General features: G+C 44.3%; 1 protein-coding gene across 1 annotated transcript in view; it reads left to right on the top strand.

Annotated features, from left to right (window-relative positions):
• LOXHD1 (lipoxygenase homology PLAT domains 1) overlaps positions 1-23,950 on the top strand; it is a 122,747-nt gene that overhangs the window by 97,606 nt on the left and 1,191 nt on the right. Inside the window, exons 35-39 of the mRNA XM_086869818.1 lie at positions 1,803-1,980; positions 7,254-7,439; positions 18,543-18,713; positions 19,886-20,024; positions 21,485-21,646. Coding sequence (XP_086725944.1) covers positions 1,803-1,980; positions 7,254-7,439; positions 18,543-18,713; positions 19,886-20,024; positions 21,485-21,646 — 836 coding nt within the window. The remainder of the gene's footprint in view (positions 1-1,802; positions 1,981-7,253; positions 7,440-18,542; positions 18,714-19,885; positions 20,025-21,484; positions 21,647-23,950) is intronic.

Genomic DNA, 23,950 nt, shown 5'->3' with positions numbered 1-23,950 from the left:
AATAAGCAGCTTTTCAGAAAAGTGGGACATCTTCTACAGCCAAAAATGTCCTGTCCCCCTGGGACAGGGGGGTGAAAGTGCTATGTCACAGATCCCTCTTTAGCATCAGGCAGGATGAAAACCCCAGATGAGTGTCCTGCTCACAGAACCACTCAATGCACAAACAGCATGGCTTACTGTTCATCTTGGGTGTAGCTGCTGCCCTCTTTAAAACAATATTTTTATAACCTAGAGCAGTATTCTTCTTTTGAACTGCTGAAGACTCCAGCAAGGCTTGGCTGGGGCCAACAGAAGGCTGTGGGCTGGGACACCTGAAGTTTGAAGACAGAATTTGAACACATTTTATCTCAGTATAAGTTTTACTGAGTTTTTTCCCTTAAGCTGATATATGAGCATGCAGTGGAAGGGCACTGAGGTGGTCAAGGGGCTATAGGAAGCATGTGGCATGCTAGGAAAGGTTGAGGAAAATAGAGTTTATAAGCCATGGCAATAAAAGGCTGAGGGCAAATACAATTACAGTCTTCTGCTGCTTGAAAGGATGTTACAGAAACCATTGATCCAGACTCTTCTCAGAGGTGGACAGCAAAAAGTCATGAGGCAATGGACATGAGTTGCACTGAGAAAAACCCTTATCAGAGATAAAGAATAAAATGTTCTCAATGAGAGTTGTGAAGCCCTGGGATGAGGACTCAGAGTGTCTGGGTAATCTACACCCTTGGAAGTTTTCACAGCCCAGTTGGACACAGCTTTGCATGGCATGCAGCCATGTGTGGAGTGATGGGTGCGGCTACAGACCTCCATTATCCTTTTAATGCAACATTTCCCACTGCTCCTCATTCATTCCTCCCTAATACTATTCCACACTTCTCTGACACGTCTGGGCTCATGTTTCCCTGGCCTTTGTGGAGGCAGTTTTCTGATGCACTGCTACACACAGGTACAGTCTCTGTTCCTGTTAGATGGTAACACAAATGGCAATTTACAGCACTGTCTCCTCCCTTCCCTTCAGCTCCCCCAATTTAGTGAGAACTTACTGCTAGGTTTTTGCTCTAGGCAGGTGTAATGCTTTTCTCCCACTTGACTGATGCTCCGCTGAGCCCACACACAACAAGGGACATAAAGGTGGGTATTTTATTAGGCATTTGTTGGAGTAACTTGTTGAGTTGCTCTGAATTCATTCCCATTCTGTTCTTATCACCACAGCATCTGAGCTGCTTCCATGACACTTTAGATAGTGTGACTAATATCTGTTGCATACTGTTTGTTCTGTCACCTTTTCCCAGAGGGAGAAGTGTGTGAAATATTAAGTTTTTGCTGGCCTAATTTTATCTTGTGCCTTGTTTTAACTTGTTTGGGCTTGTGTTTCTCTACAATGATTTCTGCTGGTTCACACAAAGGAGACAGGCAAAAGAAGGATGCTGAGTGTTTTGAGGAGAGATAGTGAAGTTTTTAATAACTCTGTTACTTCTTTGGAGTGAATTCCATGCTGGCTCACAGGAGAGGTCTGACTCTCTTAGAGATCAGCTTTGTCCATAACTTAGGTCTGAGGAGCAAATTTATCCCTTTGCTTTGCCTAATGGTTGAAAAAGCATCATAATACTGTGAAGACCATTTCTCAGAACAAACCAACAAATTCAGCAAATAAAAGAGAGCTCCATTTATCCCAGAAGAGTTCAGTGTGGGCTTTGGAGCTATGGCCAAGCTTTCCCCATGTCCTACCAGATCATGCACTTGGTAAGCTTAAAATTTGCCCTCATTCAAAGAGTAAGCAAGTTTTTTCTCCCCATTTTGGCTCTTCACAGATCACCCTGAAGAATCTTACTAATCAAGAAGTGGCCACATTTACCTATGGGGATTGGCTGTCCAAGCTAAAAAATGCCAATGGAAGCCTGGTGTGCGAGATGCCAGCTGTCATAAATGACGAGCAGATGATGGAGGACACCACATACACTCTTCAGGTTAAAACCAGTGACATTGGAGGTTGGTCCTTGCTAGATATTTTATGGGTTTTCTAGTATGAAGTTTGTTTTTTAGCAATGGGAAAAAACCTCATCTGCTTCATTTGAAATTACATTTGAAAAAATATTGTTTAGCTGGAATACAACCATTTTGGCTGGCTGTTCACCATGGCAGTGTCTAAGAGACTCATTCTCATCTGAGCTCTGGGAATAACATATTTAGACATAAGGCCCAGGTCTGGCTGCTCTTTGATTCTTCTGGAGACACCCTAGCAGAAATTATTATCAGACCAAGCTGCAAAGGTCAGCAGCCACATTTTTCTTTTTTGGTCAGGTCCATGCACGTAGGGTGGTCAGAGCTGGTGTGCTTCAGGTTTTCAGTCAGCACTGTGTGCCTTGCCTAAAGCAGACAGCAATAATTCACCCACCTTTCAAAGTGTTTGGAGACAATTTATCTCAGGCTGTGAGATGAACCATTCCAAAATGCACACCAGAGAGAAGAGGTGGAGTGCAGTATACAGAAAGAGCTTCAAGAGCCAAAAATGGGGTTTCAATGTTACTTCCTGGGATCACTGCCTCTTTTCATGGGGAGTTTTGTCAGGCTGTTGGATGAAATCTGCTGCTACATACAAAGTGAATTGTGCCAAGATGGGGCAAGCCAGACCTTGTCTTGAAAACACCTTGTTTCAAAAGTTTGTCCTCAAGTGAGATTCTGTCATACCAGTGCACATAACCAACTCCTGACCTCTAAATATCTTTCTAAATATCTTTTCTTTATTTCCTTTGTTGCTGCTTTTATTTTTTTTTTTCCCCTGGTTTTATCAGTGGAAATGTATGCAGCTTCTAAGGTTTGATCTAAGAATATCAAAATTTCTCTGGCAAAGCATCTTTGTGGCACCTCACCACTTATCTATCTTCTTTTCTGGCTGCTTGTCTGAAAAACATGTAGAGAAATGCAAAAAACAAAAGAGGGAAAGAGAGAGGGAGATTTGTTTATGTATCTGGCCATCCATCTAATAAAATAGTAGATCTTTCTGTGACCTTTTTTGTGAAAACCAGCCCTAACTCACAAAGGTGATGGAAATAGAAATGAGAGGAGAATAGAAGATGACAGCAGCAGCAGACAGATCTGCCCTTCCCACTGAATGAAGGATGACGGGTATTAATGAAGAAACATTTTATTTCATTATGAACAGCGACAACCAGTAGCAAAGAGCAGATTACAGAGAGGTTTCAGAGAGTCTGTTTGTGATTAGATCACACATCTCACTGACATAATTCTGAACTTTGTCCAGCTTATCTAAAGCAGGTGCAAGTCATGAACCATCTCCCTTTTTTGATCATTATGTATTCTACAATTACTCCTGGTTGGGCCAATTCAAGAAGAAAGACATTTTATCCTTGGTGATGTTTAAACACGTTATATCATCTCCTGCCACACTGACATTGTCGAGGAACAGCAATTCTGCAAAAGGACTGGAATCAAGTGTGTTTATTTCTAGGTATAAAGTTTTTCATTGCATCAGCTCTGAAAAATTTTATTTCTGGTTTTAGTTCCTCCTAGTCTAGACTGTCTCTGGTTAATTCATCTGGAAGAGAAGTCTTCATCAGTGGTCTGGACAACTCTCCTGAGGGTCTCTCCCTCTGGAGTTTTTCTTCATCAGGTGCAGACAGAGATTTAATGATTAAGTTAGGTTACATGGCTTAAGTCAGGGAAAATTAATCCCACAAAGAAGATTCTGCAGCAAACTAGAAAGCTATTTCCACCCCGGCATACACACATGTTTAACATCATCATTGTTTTACATTTTCCTCAAAAAAACCTTTAATTTACAGTTTGTCTTTCACAAAATCACTCTACTCCAGTGAAAATGTAACCATCAGAGTTTGCAAGAGGGAACAACTGTGTTCCTGCAAAGCTCAAATCACCTCTTTTCCACCACCAGCAGTACCTCAGACGGCTCTCAGACTACACATAGATAAGAAGAGGTTGTTAGGGCGTACACCTCCCAAGTCAGATGGGTAATTTCTGGTTAAAACCAATGTCTTGATCTCAGATGTAAAGCACAATCTGATTTTCTTCAAGGCAGGACCCATAGCCACAGGTGAAATAGAGCCAGACCACCTGATGGCTCTTTCTGAGGCACAAAAATGTTCTTTGGCTGGTTAATTTTTACTTTCTCTATGCAGGCATCATGTACATGTTATTGCAGTAAAGATGGAGAGTGAATAAATACTGCTTTCTCATTTTCCAAGCATTAATGAAGCAGAAGGTTCTTATCTCTGCTGTTATAAGATTAATTAGGATGTTGTCAACTCAGTTCCAACCTACAAATTGCATTATTTAGGACAGTTGGTGTCAGTTCCTAGTGCCTTTTATAGGTCTTTTTTATGTCAGAAGAAGAACATTCTTTGGGCTTGGAAGGCTGGTACTCAAACCCAGAATTTTTTTAAAAATGAAGCATCTGCTCAGTAAGAATCATATAATCATAGATATTTCTATTGAAAGGGTCCTCTGGAGGTTATTTCACCCATTTTCCTTCTCTATGGATTGTTGCCAGCACCAGATCAACCCAGCTCAGAGTGCCCAGCCAAACACTGGACAACTCCAGAAACAGTGGTACCACCACCTCCCCTGGCATCTGCACCCAGTCCTGCACCATGTTCCTAAGAAATTTGTTATTTTCCTCATTCCCAACCCAAATCCCCACAGCAACTTGTGGCTGTGGCTTTTTGGGGTATGACATGACACAGTACATGGCCCTGTCACCATTACCACTGTCCCTGCCCACGGGGCCCTTGTGCACCTGCCCCAACTCCTCTCAGGGCTCCTCCTCACACTGGTGTGCCCCAGCTCCCGTCCATCTTAGCAGCCATCCTCTGAGCTCTTCTCAGTGTCCTGACACAACCCAGGAATTCAAAGTGGTGTTTTGCACTGAACACTGGAAACTTCCTGCTAGCTAGGGTCCAATCAGAATATGAATGGTACGGCTGTAAAATGGGTCATCTTCAACTTCCCAGCATGTGCAAGGTTTATTCCAGACCAGACAGAGGGTTTGCATTTCCCCTTGCTAAATTCCAAGGGATTTCTGCTTGCCCGGTTCTCAGGTTTCTCAAGGTCCATCTGGGCTGGAATTCTGTCATTCAGCATATCAGTCACTCACACAAATCTTCCCTTAGCAGGAAAGCTGATGAGGAAACACTCTGCCATTGTTTAGGGTGTTGGTGATGAAGTTCAGCTCAGTTCTGCAGATCCCAGAATCAATCCATGAGCTATTGCACTCATCACCAGTTAAGGCTAGTGCAAACACAGTACCTTCATCTCTTCATTTGTCAAGTTTTTACAGTTCCTAAATGTGCCTGACAGTTTCCTGGAACTGGCAACAACAAAACAACAACAAAAAATATCAGAGACACAAGCAAGTGAAATGCACATTGATTTAACATTTCTGGTTTTTACTTTCCCATCTCCTGCTAATTGCTTGTGAGGGAAATGTCACAGCATGAGACCTTCATAAGCTTCTTCCTGCAGGGACGGTTTTGCTAAGAAACAGTTGGTTCTGTGCTTTTTGAGACCTGGCATTAATTAGGAGCCTGCTCCTTGCAAGGAAATGGACTTCAGTTTGCTTTGTTCCTCACCTCAGCAAGCTTTGGGGTCATAAAAAGTACTGCCAGATGAACTGCCTGGATCCCTGATGCTTTCTCTTCCTACTTAAACCCTTCCCAGGGAACTGTTGAAAATTAGCCCCAATTTAACATGGGCAGCTTCTCGCATGGGCACCACATGTTGCTTTGCCTTTCCTCTATATGACTCTTTTTCTCCTCTTTTTCTTCTAGCAATTTTCTTTTCCTGGTCCTTCCATAAGAACATGATTTCATGATAAGAATGTGATTTCTTCCTAACTTCTGTATTCAAGTAATAATCCTATGGAAGTGGAGCTTTTCTCCAGAGACCTACAGTCCCCCTAACTTTGTCTCTGCACTGTGTTTGAATGGAGCTGTGGGAAATACTGTCTGTGTGGCTCAAAGTGGATTTATGATACTCTTGTGTAAGAAAGGGCCTGGCAGGAGGTTAGACTTTCAAAGCTGGGCTATCCAAACGAGGGCAGCAGATGCTGAGTTTCTTTGTACGGCAGATTTGAGCTTGACGGTCTCATTTTCCTTTTCCAAAATTTAAGGGCCTTGGTTCTGACACAGCAATGACAGTCTGCCCATGTGTAATCTTATTTCTCTCCATGAATCTGCTTTTATATTACGGCGTCAAAATTAAAATGCAATCATTTTGGTTGAACTATAAATAGTGCCAGGTGAAAATGTAAGAATTGCAGCTGAAATGTAAGGTCGCTGCAGGTGGTGGTTTGGCCTTGAACTCCCCAAAAGTCACGAAAACAGCACGGCTGTTCTCTTTGGCAAAATATGGAAAGCAGAGGAAAAATGACACTCAATATTGAGTAATAAAGATAATTTTGGAAATTAAATTTAAAAAAATAAATAAAACAATAAATAAGCAATAATAAGGGGGAAGTTGGTAGGGCAAAGTGTTGCATGAGAAACTGAGACTTTTTCCAGTAACTGCTGCAGGGACAATATTTTGAGAACGAGCAATAAAGAAGGAAGATCTGTTGGGTGTTGAGAGAAGTGGGCCATGAGATGCCACAGTGGCTTGGTCGATGATTTGTACGTAGCTCTGAAATCCCTGTACCATCAAACACTGGGAGAGCAGGAGGAGACAGACCCCAGCTGAAGGATTCTGAGTGCCATAATTGCTTGGAGAAGGTTGTGGGCTGCAGGAGGGAATGACTGAGTGTTGAAAAGGGCTGTGCTTCAGTGGGAAGCCAAAGACAACGTTTTGTGGCTAGAGAAGTTATAAAATATGTTCTTTAACACTCTTTAGTAGAGTGCTGGATTCTGCTGGATAAGTCACTTCCCAAGCTACCTTGGTGTGATAGGAGTTGCTACCCTGACATTCCCTGCAAAGCATTGTGATGGACAGTCCTCCATCAGGAAGAGAAATTTCTACTTCCTATGAGCACTGCCTTCACCACGGTCACCACACATCAAGTGCCAGGGCAGAACATCCAGCTGTATTTGTGGGATGGACTGGAAAAGCTGGTGTCCTCCCTGCAGGATCCTGCATGAATCCACTGAAATGCCTTGGTGGTGCCCAGAGAAACATGAACAACCCTGCTGCCTCTTCCAGCCTGCCTTTGCTGCCTCCCCATGCAGCTGGGGGCTGGGAGTCAGCCCAATGTGGCAGGGTAACCCATGGCATTTCTCTCTGTTCTCTCCTTGCAGGAGCAGGCACCGATGCCAATGTGTCCTTGATCCTGTTCGGGGAGTATGGGGACAGCGGTACCCTGCCTCTGAAGGAGTCCAACAAGTCTAACAAGTTTGAGAGGAACCAGATGGATGAATTCAGCTTCTCTGAAATGCTGAGCCTGGGAGACCTCTGTAAAGTGCGGATCTGGCATGACAACAAAGGTCAGGGCAGTGACAGGGGTGAGTTCGGGATGTTTCCACTTGAGGAAACATACAGACTCAAGGCAGGCTGAAGGCAGTGTCCCCAGCTCTGCTTCAGGCTGGGAAAATTACCTGGATTTTACCCAGATCCTGTGTCCCAGCTTCCCTGTGCATTCCTTCCCTTCATGCAGGTGAGCCTCCCCTGGCTGCTGGTGCAGCATCTGCTGCAGCAGGGCTCCAGCTGCAGTCTGAGCTCACAACCACCTCTGCAGCACTGGGTGCCTCCCCCAGAGCAAGGCTGTTGTCCCAGCACCCTGACTCCATCCATGCAGTACCTGTCACACAGGCCAGCATGGCGCTCCCAGAGCAATCCCATGTTCTCAGCCTGACACTGACACGCGGGGAAATGCAGCCTGGCATAACACAGCGAGCCTTAGAAGACAGAAATAAAGATCTGTGTCTGGCTTTATTAAGATCATTGCATCAGCCAGTTAGCAGGCAGCATGCTGCTGAGAGAGGTTCTGACATTTCCCTGCTGCTGGTCACCCTGGGTGGTGTCACAAACAGCAGAGCAGAGCTCTGTCTGACTGTCATAGTCATTTGTGTTGTCTTTCAGGCACCAAGAGGTATCTTGTAACAAATGCATCACTAACACTGCTGTGATGACATCCCATCCCATCTTCATGTAAAAGAGACTATACTGCATTAGCAATGGCTTGCTCACTAGTGGCCAGCCCTTGCTGCAGCCCAAAGGTGAAGCTCCATAGTTCCCACTCAGGCTCACCTGAGTCACTATTATAAAAGCTGTTTGGCAATAATATTTGTCACAATATGGGGAGGAATGGCAGCAGGACTCCCCAGTCATTACCTGGTTGCACTGAGGCAGCTGGTTTATGGCTGGAACGGGTTTCATGCCAGTGTTGATGTGACCTGGCCTCCATCCTCTCAACTACTCCAAGCTGTGGCAGATGGAGAAGACTGCATGTCACGCTCTACTAATAAAAGATGCTATCTCTGGATTAGACTTTCCCATTGGAAAGTCTTTGAAAGAGAGAAAAAACACATCTAATGGTAGCCGCTGTCTGCTGTGAAATATGGGAGATACATCCACCTAGCATGATTGTTTATTCCCAGACACTGCAAGCTCTGAGCTCATATTTATCACTCCCATAACACAGCACAATTTAGTTGATTAAACTCTATAATATCATGTTATATAACTGGTGCTGAATGCAGTAAGGGAGCTGCTTTCACCTGATTACTTTGCCAAAACACTAATTCCTTAGATCTGCAGTTTAGATGTAGATATGGAAAGGGCTATTGAATGAGAGTTTTAGCTCAGTAAACAGGCTTATAAACAGTTCCAAGAGTGGTTCAGACATCTTTCTGATAGCACCAAGAAATCAACATGGACTTGCAGATTCGCTTTCAAACTTATTACCAGCTAAAATGTGTGCTAAAAGAACTTTTTCCTCAAGTGGCATCATGGCTCTCCAGTGGACTGGCTGTGCTAACAGGATGAAATTCACCCACCAGGGCAAAGCTGGTCCTTAGGGCTTAGGTGAAATGCAGGAAGGTGAGAACTGGATCAGATTGAGGGTGTGTAGAGCCCAGCAGCTCTTTCCACACAGCAGCATCACTGGATGCCTGAGGAAGAGGACAGGCTGAGCAAGCGTGTGTAATCCTTTCACAGTCCTCAGCATTTTGCATCATGAGTAGCTCTGGGCATTTCTTGAATTGGATATCATTTTTGTCCATTAAACAATTTCCAGTGAATTTTCTCATTCAAGTTCTTGCCCAGGCCCTCCAGGAGACATTTGCATCCACACATCCTGTGGCAGTGAGTCCCACAAGTCTGTTGCCTGCTGTGTGATGAGCAAATCCTGTTAATCCAGGAGGGGTTTGTTGCCTTTTCCTTCTTGCACAAGTGATCACAGTTCACCTTCTCAGTGCCACTGATGATGCTGCTGACACAAGTTGGTAATTGCTGGCTGTGTGCAGCTGGTTGGTGGCAAAGGGAGTTTAGCCTTAGGCTAAGAAGTAAACAGGCTCAATTAGTTTTAATTTGCTCTGGGCTAAGAGCATGTACCCAGATAGCCACCACAAGTCAGCTAAAATACTAAGCTGGATATCTAGAGCCTGAAATATGTATATAAATACACATGGCAACCTCATATTCTCTTTCCTTATTTTCTCATAACACTGGTTTCCACTTAAAAATACTGGTTCTTAACAGACCTGGCTGACAGCAAGGTTAATTTAAGCCTTGATAAACACCATGCTCAGGTTTTGTTCAGCAAAAATGTACTTGCTTTTCCCCACAGAAAGAAGGAAAACTGTTGTTTAAATCATAACATATGTTGTCTACATTGTTCTTGCATTAGTCATGTGAAAGGCATCTCCTATCTAAAACTTCACACAATTCAGTATGACAGTTTGTTGGGTGGGTAGAGTATTTATTACTGTTGAGATCCCAGGATATAGCTATCCTTTGAATATATGCCTGCTCCCTATATATAATTTATATAAATTGGCTGTGGGACTGCCTAGAAATTCCTGGCTCTATTTCTTTTAAATGAGTAGAAGGGTCAGGGATCAAGTATGTTTTTTGTCAGATGCATGAGGGACTTTGGGTATTAAATAAAAATGTGTTTGTATTTACCTCTACTCTGAGGTTTCAGATGTTGATCATTCTTTCTTTACCTCTTTTCTGGCTTTTTTTGACTAAATGGTTCTCTGCCAATGGCCTGTGGAAGGTTTGGCCTCTGTTGACCTATCCTATTGCTCCTTGAGTCCTGAACACATGGATCATGTTTGATGTTCTTTTCTTTATCTTCCAAATTATTAGTCTCAGTCACAGAATCACAGAATCACAGAATCACAGAATCACAGAATCACAGAATCACAGAATGGTTTGGGATGGAAGAGACCTTGAAGATCATTTCATTCCATCCCCTGCCATGGGCAGGGACAACTTTCAGTGTCCCAGGCTGCTCCAAGCCCTGTCCAGCCTGGCCTTGGACACTGCAGGGATGCAGGGGCAGCCCCAGCTGCTCTGGGCACCCTGTGCCAGGGCCTGCCCACCCTCCCAGCCAGCAATTCCTTGCCAATATCCCAGCTGGGCCTGCCCTCTGGCACTGGCAAGCCATTGCCTGGGTGCTGGCCCTGCAGGCCTTGTCCCCAGTCCCTGGGCAGCTCCCCTGGAGCCCCTTTAGGCCCTGCCAGGGGCTCTCAGCTCTCCCTGGAGCCTGAATACTTGTGCAGGGGAGCAGCCCCAGCTCTCCCAGGCTGCCTCCAGAGCACAGGGGCTCCAGCCCTGGCAGCAGCTGCCTGGCCTCCTCTGGGCTGGCTCCAGCAGCTCCACGTCCTTGTGCTGTTTGGTGCCTCATCAAGGTTAGTTAGGGGAAATACTAACCATCAAAAGGCTTCTTTTTCCTTGTTATGTCAAGATGCCAACCACCTGCCTGAATTTCAGGATAAAATACATTTAAATGCCTTGACCATTGTGTTCATTCTCCCTTGCACCACAGCTCAGCATCCTCCTCCCTTGGTGAGGCCTTGCTGCAGTGGCTTTGCTCCCAGTTCTCATCCCACTTTTGTTTATCCTTCCAGTGAAATTTGACTGCAGTGGAGTGTTCAGTGTTGAAGAGACAGTAATCGCCATGGCAAAACTATCAGAAGGTCTTTAAATTGCAAACACCATGTTTTCATACTCTGGAAAAGAACACCAGTTTAATGATCCCACTTCAATGCTTTTAAATGCCATTTTCCCCACAAAAACTGCTGAGTGACATCTCTGTATGAGACATAAAGGAGGAATGAAGCCCCCATCTAATTTCTCTAACTTCAGTAAAAATGATTAGAGAGGAAGTTGTTGCTCATTTGAAAACAGGCAGTTTAAACACTTCACAACTGCAATTTCAAGGAACTTGTTCCTGATTTTTTTAGATGTTTAGAGCTCACCAGCGAGATTCTGGTAACAGGAAAGTGACGTGAATGAAACTTAGTTTTAATTTTGCTCCATGTCTTTTTATCTTGCCCCTGTTTACTTTGAGATACTGATGTTCGATCTAATATATTTAGACTCCCTGAGCAAATTTAATCACTTCCAGACTCCCCATCTCCTGATCTCAGATAGGCACTATGTATTTTCTCATATCTCAGTTCATTTACTTCTACATTTATGCAAGATCAGTATCTGTAGGTCTGTAGAAATACTGACTTTCTAAATATAGGCCTCAATATTTTATTTTATTTTTTTTGGTCTGCTATAAGGACTAAATCACCATTCTGGAAGAATGACTGAAAGTTTTTCAATATCTCAGTAACAGAACTATTTACCTAGAAAAATCCTTTTTTTTCTCCTTTTTTGTCTGTGGGTTTCTGATTGGTTTTGTTTTGGGTTTTTTTATTATTTTTGCATTTTTCTCCATGAAACAAGGAGGTATAGGAAATCTGGATTTAACTCCCTCATCTGCCTGAATAGATTCAAGCCCAGGTGATAAGCAGTCTGTCTGAAGTAATTAATTTCAGATCCTTGATTATTTCAGTTGCCATCAGCCAAAGGGAGCCAGGAAGAGTCTAATTATGGATAAACCAGACTTTTCTGTGTTGTAGGAGCAAAGACAAAAGTAAATACCAAGGTTATGGAGCCAAACTTCCTCTTTGCCTTAACAAAGCCTTTCTCTCAATTCACCAGCTTCTCTGACACTGTCTAGCAGAGTTTTAAATAGCCTAAATGTCCCAGTGACTCCTTTTGGGTGTCTCTTCCAGAAGAGAAAGTATCTTATTCCCTTTTTGATTTGGACTCAAGCCAAAACAATTTATATCCCCTCAGCTTTCCTTTCCTCTCTCTGAAGGAACTACCTTTTCCAGGAGCAGTATCTTGACTCAGATGTTAAATTGGCCAGGCCTTGAACTCACAGCAGACAGCTATTCCAGAGGTCTGTTTCTGCAATTCATGGACATGATTCCAAGCTTTTGGGGCACTTGTAGACCGTAAATTACTTTTTTTTAAAAAAACTAAAGAACTGTCTTTTTTAGCCCTTTGTAAGGATTTACTCAGCTATCAGGCCCGAGAAGGGCTTTTTTAAGCCCTCCCTCTCAGCCCTTGACTGTTGCCTCATAAACTCTGCTGATCCTCAGGGCAGATTTGTTGAAGAGTTTCTGCTTTAAATAAAAAGTGAAAGGAAAAGAAATAGATGTGTAAAACTGCCCAGGGAGAGGAGAGACCATCACAGTCCCTGTTTTGTTGGTGGCTCAGTACAAAGGAAGACGATGCCAACTCCTGCACATCTTTCTGGATGCATGGAAGTCTACAGCTCAGACTGGGCTCAAGTGAGGGTGCAATCTGCACACTTGCAACGTGCCAGCAACTGTGCCATGGCTGATTACTCCTTCAAATTGTCCAAATCTGGCCTCAGCATCTTGGGAGATCCCAGCACTGACCCACAGAGCGCCCCCTCATATGCCTTGTACCTTCCTCTCTCTTCAACACCAGATTTTTTCACCCAACGTTGTTATCACAAAGAGAAGGATTTCACCCCAGTGAGGATTATGAGGCTCTGGCACAGAGAAGCTGTGGCTGCCTCAGCCATGGAAGTGCCCAAGGTCAGGTTGGACAGGGCTTGGAGCAGCCTCAGATAGTAGAAGGTGTCTCTGCCCATGGCAGGGGTGGAATGGGATCCATTCAAAATCCATTCAATCCATCCCATCCATCCCAAACCATTCCATGATTCTGTGAACGATGTGGCACAGGTGTTTCAGCTTAACCAAGAGATACTGCCAAGCTATCACAGTCCAGAAGTTACATGAAGCAGAAAAAAGATGTAAGGATTTAAAACAGAGAACACCAAGACTTCGGTGTTGACCTTGTGCATTCATTCTTTTCCAATCTCATAAATTGCAGAACCTTTCAGAAGGAGCACAAAAGGACAGATGTAGCCTTAGAATTATCATTTCTGTAAAAGTTTCTCTTTTCCACAGGTCTCCTTTGCTCCTCTTGGGGACAAATTATCCTGCATCCTTGTTAAAAGCTTTTGCTTCAAGTATTCCTCAATAAAATACAAAATTTCCTTCAATCACAAGAATATAATCTGAGAAATTGCTCTGTCTCCAGTCTGAGCTGTTAAGTGCTTTTGCACAGGAGTAGTTTATCTGTAAGATGTGAAGGCTGGAGGAGTGGGGTGTGTCTGAGGGTAATTTATGGGTGGTTTCGACCTGAGTCAAATCCCGGACTGAACAAGTTGCAGAGACAAGGGAGGAGAGCGGGGGCAGGGCACCTATTTTCTAAAACTATCCCAAGTGTTAATCTTCTGCTTTCTCAAAGACTGTGAGATGTTTTCTGCATTGCCTGTCTGCCCTGATGAGGAATGTTTTAGTGTGAACTAACATGATCCTAAAGGAGAGATATACAAAATGCATCTATTTTTATTCTGCCACTGGCTTGCTGAATGACCTTGCGTAAATCGCATCCCTGTACCTCATTTTCAATTATGTAAATTAGGGATAAAAATTATTCACCTTCTTGGAGTGTTTTGAGATGTACTGATGCACGGCTAGATGCTATGATTTTAACACCTCACAATTAATGCTCCATTTCTAGCGATTTGATGCCACTATCAAAACTCCCACCACTTTCTGGGTGATGCCTCATGAGGTGGGGTTTAGGAATGGATGCTCACCTAACCAGGCAGGGGACAAAAAAAATATCAGGGGGTGCAAGGCTGATGAGGTGTCTGTGCTGTGGTAGTTACTTCATGTTTCAGAAAATGTGAAAATTAAAAAAAATATATAAAATAAAAATGAAGTTAAGGGTCTGAGCAATGCTGGTTGGTGGTTGTGAATGGCTTGGCAGCAGCAATCCTTCACTGGCCCTTGTGCAGTCAATGTCCCAGCAGGAGGGATTTTTTTAGTCCCGTGGAAACATAAGCACCAGTAATGACTACTATTATCCTTGATCAGCTGCTTCCAAAACCAAACCAGAAGAGATATGCTACAGAAAGATAAGGGATAAGAGGATAGTCAATGAATATGGCTGCAAAAAGTGGAGACTTCCATGGAGGTGTGTGTGTCCAAGCATGGATGTGGTTCTGCCAGCAGGTTTGATCCCACCAGCTGTTCCTTTGCAAAGGAATAGTTAATATTCACTAAAACGAGGTCAGGGGCTGCTCACCAGGGACTGCCTGGTGAGCAGTGAACCCACCACACTTCTTTCACCCCATTTTTTTCTCCCATCCTCCCATGTTTCTGCAGGTGTCAGAATGGCTTAATATTTTGGGGGTGAGTACAGGCAAGCCATGGCTGCTCCTGAGACAGGCAAAGCAAGCTTCTGGAGCTGCAGGCTGGTGTTTTAGTTAAATGAAGAAATAATGTCATTATCTGTGTTTCATCTACCGCTTCTACAGTCAGGCTTAATTGTGCTAATCACTGAAGAAGCGGGTGACAAGGAGCTTACAATCCAACCTGTCTGATGTCAGGAAAGCACAGACTTCCAGCATCACCTGGGGAAAAGGAAAGAAGGTCCTGTGAGGGCCATTCAGGTCTACACAGGGGGGTCCTTGCCCAGAATCACCCAGTGGCCAGCTTGGATCCTTTTAGGAAAGAGGATAAATGGGATAAATAACTGCTCTTTTGGACAAGGACGTTTGGGGAACAGAATATGTTTCTCTTCATCACACTAAATTATACAGAATCAAGCAAGCAAAGTGATTCTTTTTTCCCCCAAAGCTCTTCTCTTCCTCTAATTACATTTGAAATGTTTTGCATGCTATTGAAAATGTCACTTCCAGCTGCAGACCATTAAGGAGCCTATGTGGCACTACCATGGGTTTTATTAAGGCAGGTTGCTGGGGATTTCAATGGCTGCAAAATGAGGCCTGGGGTGAAATACCTTTTGTTACAAATGTTGAACACTTGTTTTGGTGGTAGGGGACCTTTCACAAAGGCACAGTGCTAGCCAAATTATTTTTAAGACCAGGAAGGCAGGAACTACTCAGATATGTGCTATTTCTTCCCTTCTGCCCCAAAGCATTAGTGGAGGCAAGTGTGGTCCTGGTTTGTACCAGGGTCACAGCAGAAACTTGTGCAGCTGATGTTTTCCTGAGCCCTTGTTTTCCTGGTACTGATTGAGGTGCCAACAGGATACAAGCAGGTTTGCTTTGGTTTTTCTGCAAGCACCCAAAGCAGAGTGATGGAGCAGCTCTGGCTCTCACAGCGGATCAGGTTCAGTGTCCAGGGCTGTCCTGACGAGCACTGCTGCAGAGATCCTTCAGTTTCTCCTTGCAGACAGGCTGTGTGAGCAGTGGTCAGGATATGGGAAAATCCTTTCACCCTCCTATATTCACACAGAAAAGAGCCTTTCTGTCTCCTCTTCCTCTTTCGCTTATGCTGCTCTATAAACCAGCTTGGGATGGGGATTTTGTGACTCTGGGGTAGGAGTTTCCTTTGCTATCATTGCTTAGGTGCTCTAGAGTCTCTGAGCCCACTGCAGAACTCACAGAGGAACACAAGGGGTAAACGGGATAATGGCCTGAACCAGGATTTCATGACCTGGAAAGTAGTTCTGCAAACATGATTTGTTCTCCTTCTGGTGACGTGATGCCCAGCACACAGAGCCAGCCCAACAGAGGGAAAGTCTCACATTTAGACTCTGTGCATCACTGGCTTTTCCGTTTTCTTTTCCATACCAATACAAAAAGGAATTTTATATATACTTTCCCAATCTGAAACAAAAGAAAAACAATACCTTTTCTGGTAGAGCAAGATGCATTTTTCAGACATGGACCAAGCCTTCTGTTTCCACAGCAGCTTTTACCATTTTTCTAAGACTGTCCATCCAGTTCCTTGATTTATGTACCCTGTGCTGTAAGGGACACCCTGTTGGCATTTGCTTTTCAGTGTTGGTCATGACAAAGCTCTTTAAATAGCCCAGAGCTGATAAAAGCATCTTTATGGAGAGGAGCCGGCTTTGTCCTCAACTCCAACATCTGCAGGAAAATGCCATCTCTGCCTCTGGTAAAAGAGCAGGATTGTGTTGCAGCTTCATGGTGAGTATGGCTGCTGGCACCAGGCTGGAGAAGAGGGAGGAGGGCATGAGCATCTCACCCAGTCTCCATTCTGGTACTGCTGCTTACCACTGATCCTGACCCCATCATCCTCTTCACTGCTGGTAGCCAGGCTGAGATCAACAATTTATTCCATCCTGGTCTGCAGGCATTGGCATCTCTCACTGCAAAAGGAAGGCATGTTTTCTTTCTTTCATGCTGTACTGTTGTCACCAAAGTTTTGATGGAAGCAGAGCAGCCTCCTGAATATCCTGCAGAGATGTTCATTGAACTTAAATGGAAAAGATCCTACCAAAAGATTACCAGCTGACACTGCCAACATGTGTAGAATAAATTTCCAAAACAGCCCCAAAGAGCAAGTTGCTCCAGTCAAATCACAGTGGGAGCCCTGGAAAACTTCACAGAATTATAAAATCACAGAGTGGTTCAGGTTGAAAGAGACCTTAAAAACAATTGTGTCCCAACCCCTGCCATGGGCAGGGACACCTTCCACTATCCTGGGTTGCTTCAAGCCCTGTCCAACCTGGCCTTGGGCACTTCCAGGTATGAGGCAGCCACAGCTTCCCTGGACACCCTGTAAAATTAAAGCAGATGGAACAAAAGTCTTCTCACCAGTGTCCAGTGACAGGACAAGAATGGATAGGTTCAAACAGAAATGCAGGAAATTCCATTTAAAATAAGAAAAAAAAAACTTTTTTTTTTTTTTTTTCTCTGCATGGGTAATCAAGCTCTGGCACGGGCCACCCAGAGAAGTTGTGTAATCTCCATCCTTGGAGGTACTAAAAACCTGGCCACACACCGCCCTGAGGAGCCTGCTTTAGCTGAGTTTGTTCTAAGCAAGTTGTTCTACAGTTGTTCTACCTCCCAGGCACAATGACACTGGAGTTCTGTTCCCCTGAAATTTAAGGGGTGAATGGGGGTGTTGGTTGGGGTCTGTGCTGTGTAGCGCCCAGTTTAATTTCCTAGCTTGGAGAAGGTTCAGGAAACCAAAGTACAAAACAGCAATGGCTGTGAGGCTGGTAAGGAACTGCCAGCATATGGTGTGGAGGCTCACAGTCCGCAGGAGAAGGGCAACTTGTTGACATAACTCAAAAATGTGCCATCATTTTCTATTCAAGGATAATGAGGATTAATTTTTGCGAACAAAGGAAATAGGCAGACAGCAGTGAATTCCTGGAAGAGCAAGAGCCATTTAATCTCTCCAGGATGTACATAATAAGCAAGTAGAGATGTCTCATCATGAACATAACCTTTTTTTTGTCTGGCTAATAGCAGGACTTGAAAGTAAGACTGTTGGAACCGCCTGTCTCCACCGAGGTCAACAAGAGCTCCTGTGATTTTAACAAAGAAATCAGGAGAACATTCTCAAGTGCTGTTTTCTTATTTTTAAAGTTGCTTTTTCAGTGGCGAAAAAAACAAACTGAACAAAGTAGCAAGCTAAAAAGGTGCTTCTCAGAAGGCCCCAAGGGAGATGTAAAATGATTTGGTCATCTGTGCTGGAACATCCATCGCTACACTGTCCTGTTTTCACATCCAGTCCCAGCACTCATGGATTTACCCTTGTTGCTTGGCCAGGATGGGTAGTTTCCTTACATGTGCTGGCTGGCAGGGCCAAAAGAGGAAGTTGTATTTTCCTTCAAATCCAGAGAGGAGATCCTTAGAGTCCCTGCCCTAATGCAGAAAGATGGGGACAAATATACTAGCAGGGCCTGCTGCAACAGGAGTGGCTTAAAACTAGAAGAGTCTCAATTTAGATTAGACATGTAAAGGAAGAAATTTTTTACAATGAGGGTGGTGAGGCTCTGGCCTCACCTGTTGCCCTGAGAAGCTGAGGCTGTCCCATGCCTGGAAGTGTCCAAGGCCAGGTTGGACAGGGCTTGGATAGTGGAAGGTTCCAGGACAAATGTCTTATCCATGGCAGGAGAGTTGACCTTTAAAGGTCCCTTCCAAACTGAACCATTCCTTGATTTTATGAATTATAGCAGTTACATGGCGCTACGAAGGAAAGATACCTCACCTCCTATGTGCAAACCTAGAATCCAAACCTCTTCTTCACTAGGAATTGCTCCAGGCTGGCACTTGGAATATATTGATGTGACGGACTCTGCCATGGACAAGACATTTCGCTTCCAGTGTGATCGCTGGCTGGCTAAAGGTGAAGACGACGGGCAGCTCATCAGGGAACTGGCCTGTGCCAATAATGACATCCTGGAGCTGAAGGAGAGGACTGGTAAGTTTGGAGTGCTCTTGTGCCATTTCCTAAGGGACCTCAGAGGTCACAGGTCCTGCAAGTTGCAGGTTCCCGTGCAGGCCTAGGCTTTAGGGGTTATTTCATGTACGCTTTTGTTCAATAGTGCAGCTCTGCGATAAGAAAGGAACAAAATAGGATTGTTGGGGAAGAAAAAAATCTCATTCTGGGTTGAAACCTAAGAGGGGCCCATCTGCAGTGGATCAGTCCATCAGTAAGCCATGAGAACACATGGATGTGATCTCATTAGAAGTAATGTGCTTGAGTCTTTGAGGTGGAAAATAAGTTCAGTCCTTAAAGCCTGGTAAGTAACATTGCTCCAGCTTCCCCCTTAACTGGTTCTGGGCTATGAGCTTAAGTGTCCCAGCTGAACATAACTGCTGAGCTTAACAGCCCATGGCCCTGGATCTACTCTGGGTAATCCCACTGGGCCCAAGGCAATTAAACTGGTGTCTGATGTGGTGGGTGATTCAGCCAAGAGTTACTTAACCACGCTGATGATGTGCAGAGTCCATCTCAAGAACTACTGCACCAGTGCTCTTCTTCAGGAGAATCCTGCAGAGACAATGGTCACATTATTTCACTGTGATTGTGCCCTGCCCCTGAAAAAATATCAGTCTTGTGAGGGCCATTTTGGCCCTCACATTTTGGGTACTTACAAGCCACGACTGCATCTGAGCTCATCCTGTTGGGTACATGGACACCCTCATTCTGCCAGAAAACATGGCACAAAAAAAAGAAAAAAAAAGAAAGAAAATAAAAGAAAATATGGAGGATTTGGGGTGTGTTTCAGATTAATTGCTTAGCACAGCATGGAGCTGGAGACAGCTTGTTCAAAATGGACCTCAGTCATCCTTGTGGGTCCCTCTAACACAGAATATTCTGTAATTCTAAGAATAACTCCATCTCTTCTTGCTACCCAGTTGAACAGGACTCATATTTTTCAAGTATTCTATCCCAAACCACTTAGAAGTCAAAAGTCCCACAGATTTCAGTGTGTTTCCACCCTTATTTTGCAAATGCTTGCTGTCTTGTGGGCTGTGATAAATATTAGGAAAGAGGTTTTTAAGCAAAGTGACAGCCAAATGAAGAGATCTTGCAGGCCATCTGCTCTTCCTTTTCTGTTTAACGTGTGTGTTAATTATGCTTTAAAGCCTATGAGATTGTCACAGTAACCAGCGACAGAGAGGATGCAGATACAAAGGAAAACATCTGGATCATCCTAGAAGGGAAGATGGGACGCTCAAAGGAATTCCTCATGGAAAACTCTTCCAAGAAAAGGAGGTTTGAAAGGTAACAAACAGAATGGGGGGGGGGGAGGGGGTGGGGCAGAGGAACTCCCCACCTCTTGTGTGTCCTCCACAAATGCCACTTCTTCTTGCCATGGGGAGCTGTGTTTGTGCCATGCCACTTCTCATCCCCCTTCCCACTTGGATTACAGGGAAGATACCAAACGAGTTTCTGGTGGGCAGTCACAGAGTAGGTTTTAGACTAAGAAAAAGACATTTGGTAAAAGGAAATGTTGATGTTGCATGTATGTGTGTGTGTCCTTTTGTATCAGTACATACAAAGAGCCTCCTGGCAAGCCCCCAGGGAGGCTGTGTGGTTTTTGAGCTGGGAGGAGCAGAAGGAAGCTGGGGGTGGTTTTAGTTCCTTTTACAGCATCTCACTGGCAATGGGAATCAGAGAGAAAGTAATAATAGTTGGAGGCTAAATGTTGTCAGAGCTGCTCAGATTTGACTTTGCAGGCGGATCTGGGGGGGGTAAGGCTGCGAGATCAGAGTCGCGTGAGGAAGGGCAGGAATCAGCCTCCTGCTGGAGGCACATCCGTGGAACCTGGGGCATATTCCTTGTCCCACATGGCACCAAAGTGCTCCAGGTGTGAGCAGGGTTTTATGCTTGTTTAAGGACACGGCACACCCTTAGGAGATGGGGACCTTGCCAAAGTCACGGGCACTGCTGATGTTAGGTTGCTCTGCAAAAAAGGCCTTTTCTGGTAAAGGAAGGTGAAATGATGGCTTATGTGGAATGTAACATGACTGAGACATCACATGAAATATGAAAGGTCAGGAGGAGCTTCTAGAGCTGATGGTGCCTATGGAGGAATTAGACACCACTCTTCATTAGGCACAGTCTGTCCTTGGAGGGACCAAGGGCCAGTCCAAGGAAATAAACCCAACAGATACTCAGAGAACACAACAGGGATCCAGTCAGCACTTGGACAGAAACCTATCATGCCTGCCCATCGGAGAGGTTTGGAATTAGACAATCTTTAGGGTCCTTTCCAACACAAACCAATCTTAGATTCTGTGTTTTAATTGTTTCTCTGAACTATTTCCAATTTGAGCTTCAGGAAGGGTGGCTCAACTAGCAGATTTAAAACAGCTATGGTGGGTAGATGTGTAACAGATACAGTATCTGTCAAGAATGAATGAATAAGTGCTGGAGGGGAAATTAGTCATTCTTTAGCTTTATCTATAATGAGGCAAATTGATTTTGTATGTGGAACAGCTCAAGTTTATCCTAGAAAGTCCTAGTGGCAACAATTTAAAGTGTCACCCCTAATCAGGGAAAATACTAAATTTAAATATGGAAATTATACTTTGTGTTGAATGATTGTAGGTTAAATCAAATGACTGTAAATGAAGGCTTATCTTCTATCTTCCATAGCCATGTGCAAATTACTTAATGTCCATATGAGGCAAGTCACTGGCAGCCTCCAGGATGCTGAAACTGCTCTCTGCTTCCTGTAGGGGAGCAACAGACACATTCCAATTTTCTTCAAAGAATGTTGGGGATATTGCAGCCATCTGTGTTGGTCACTGCCCAAAAGATGGGAAGAAGTCATCTGCAAAAGCTGATGTCTTCTGGCATGTCCAGGAGATTATCGTGACAGAGATGGAGCTTTGCAACAAGTAAGTGCCTTCTCATCTGCAAGGAGCTGCCCTGGGAGGGCATGGGGCAGCTGAGCAGCTCTGCACACATCCTCCTGAATCATTTCAGGCTTAAGAAATAACAGAAAGTCTTATTTTCTTTTATGTTGTTTGGTGTGTCAGGTCTGGAATGTCCTTGTTTGACTTACCTGCACAATTTCTGAGTTGTTAGAGAGGGTACTTGCATGTGCAGGTAACTATAAACAATTTGGCTGGGGTGACTCTCACAGCCAGGATGAATTGATTTCTCACCCTATGGAAAATAACCAGAGTGGCTGAAATTCAAGGAGTTTGTAGGATACTCTGCACAGACTGGTCTTTGGGTAAGTCTTGTGAAAGATTTCCTAGAAACGAGAGTAAGACAAAGCCTGAGCCTCTGATTCAGACCAGTTTGGATAAGAGATCCTTCTGGTATGGTCCAATAGGCAACACATGACTGGAAAGGTTGCAATCATGCAGCTCAACCATACCTGAAGAGCCCTGAGTATGGTCACACAAATACACACTTTGATCTGAGATCCATCTTTGGAAGGGGACCAGATTCCACAGGGACTGTGAACCAACAGAGATCACCCATTTGCAGAACAAACTGCACTTCAGTTAAACAATCCATGACATTAATTGTGGATTTCTTCTTTCATGATATTTCTATTGCTGCTAAAGAATTTAACTACAAGGAGTTTGTTCCAGCTGAGACAATTGAGTGTTTAAGAAGAAATCCTTGAAGTGGTGGGATTTTTTTTTGGCTTTTTTTTTTAGAAGCTAAGAGTCTCTCCTAGCAAATTAATCAGCCAGCTGAAGAGCCTTAGTAATATTTGCTGAATGAAAACTCAGTCAATTGCATACTAAAACATGTTCTTTTCTCCTGGTGGGGAAAAGCCTGGAACCCTCCAAGTCCAGCTGCGCAATCAGATCCGTGCACTGAGCTCATTGGGAGCATACTGCAACTGCTGGGAGAGTGTCCTGTGAAGGGGCCAAAGGTTTTCTCATAAAATCCCACTTTTCAAAGATTGTTTTAAATCAAAGAGGGCAGCCAGAAGGTATGGGTACAGTCTGCAGTCTATCCTTGCACTGGAGCAGAGCTCCAGCTCTGCAGATACAGCACTTTACATTGTTTTTTGCTGTACACACGAGCAACTGGGGAGCTTGCACCATGAGAACATGTTCTCACTTCAGGTATTACCCATCCCAAATATCAAACAACCTACCCAGACAAGCCAAAGACCAAATTAAAAGAGTTAGCAGTAGTTGAATAGTAGCAAAAGTTGAAGCAATAGTTTTGAATTCTACTGGGATTTTTCCTTTTGGTAGTATTTAGTATGTAAAAAGGTTGTATTTAATGACTTTCCTTGCACATTCCAGGGCTACAAAGGTCATCTTTTCTCTTTTTGCCCCTTGTGAAGATTGGCATGCACCATTTTACTTCCAGACCATGAGATATTACACAGCTGAGGAAATTGATCTGCAGCATTGGGCATCCTCTCCATCACACTCTCATGCAGTTTTCCTGTCCCTGAGCCTCAAATTTTGTTCCCCATGGAATTTCTCATCTACAAAGCTTCTTTCCAGGGAATGAGTGCTTCTCTTTGGCTGCAGAAAATGCCAAGAGTATAGGAAGTGCTTAAGAAACACCATACAGCTGGAGTCACAGTAACCCTTCCTCCAGGTGTTTATTTTACACACACACACTCTGCAACCCAGCCACACTCCATTCAGGAGAACCTGCTGCAGTTCAGTGAAGGTGGGGGAAGGGAAAAAGCTCATTTGGAACTGATCTGCATCATTGGAAATGAAATACATCATTAAAAGCGGAGTGCTCCAGCCCCTGGCTGAGTGCCAGCTACGAGGTAATTTATGGATGTGCTCGGTGTTCCCCGCACATCACCAGAGACAGCACTGCAGAGACAAGGGCTGTCAGCATCTGGTACCCATCATTTCTGTGTTCAGACTTCCTTTTTTTCCCTGCAAAGGATGAGACGGGTGATCTAGAAAGGAAAGGGGAGATTTAAACCTCCTCCATCTTTCCCATTCCTTTTTTAATGCCTTTTTCCTACATTAGCTCTGGGTGTGACTGCTTGTCCTGCCTTGGTGGGTCTGTGTTTGTACCAACAACATGACACAGCCCCAGGGCAGTGCCCATCCCTTGTGCTGGCACTGCTGGGGCACCTCCAGTGCTGGGACAGCTCTGGGCCCCTCAGCACAGGAGAGACACCGAGGGGCTGGAGCGTGTCCAGGGCAGGGAACGGAGCTGGGGAAGGGGCTGGAGCCCCAGGAGCGGCTGAGGGA

This window comes from Cyanistes caeruleus, chromosome Z (genome assembly GCF_971803275.1).
Source record: "Cyanistes caeruleus chromosome Z, bCyaCae1.hap1.1, whole genome shotgun sequence".
NCBI classification, from domain to species: Eukaryota; Metazoa; Chordata; class Aves; order Passeriformes; family Paridae; genus Cyanistes; species Cyanistes caeruleus.
The sequence above is the reverse complement of the archived record's forward strand: the minus strand, read 5'-3'. Positions and strand labels throughout refer to the sequence as shown.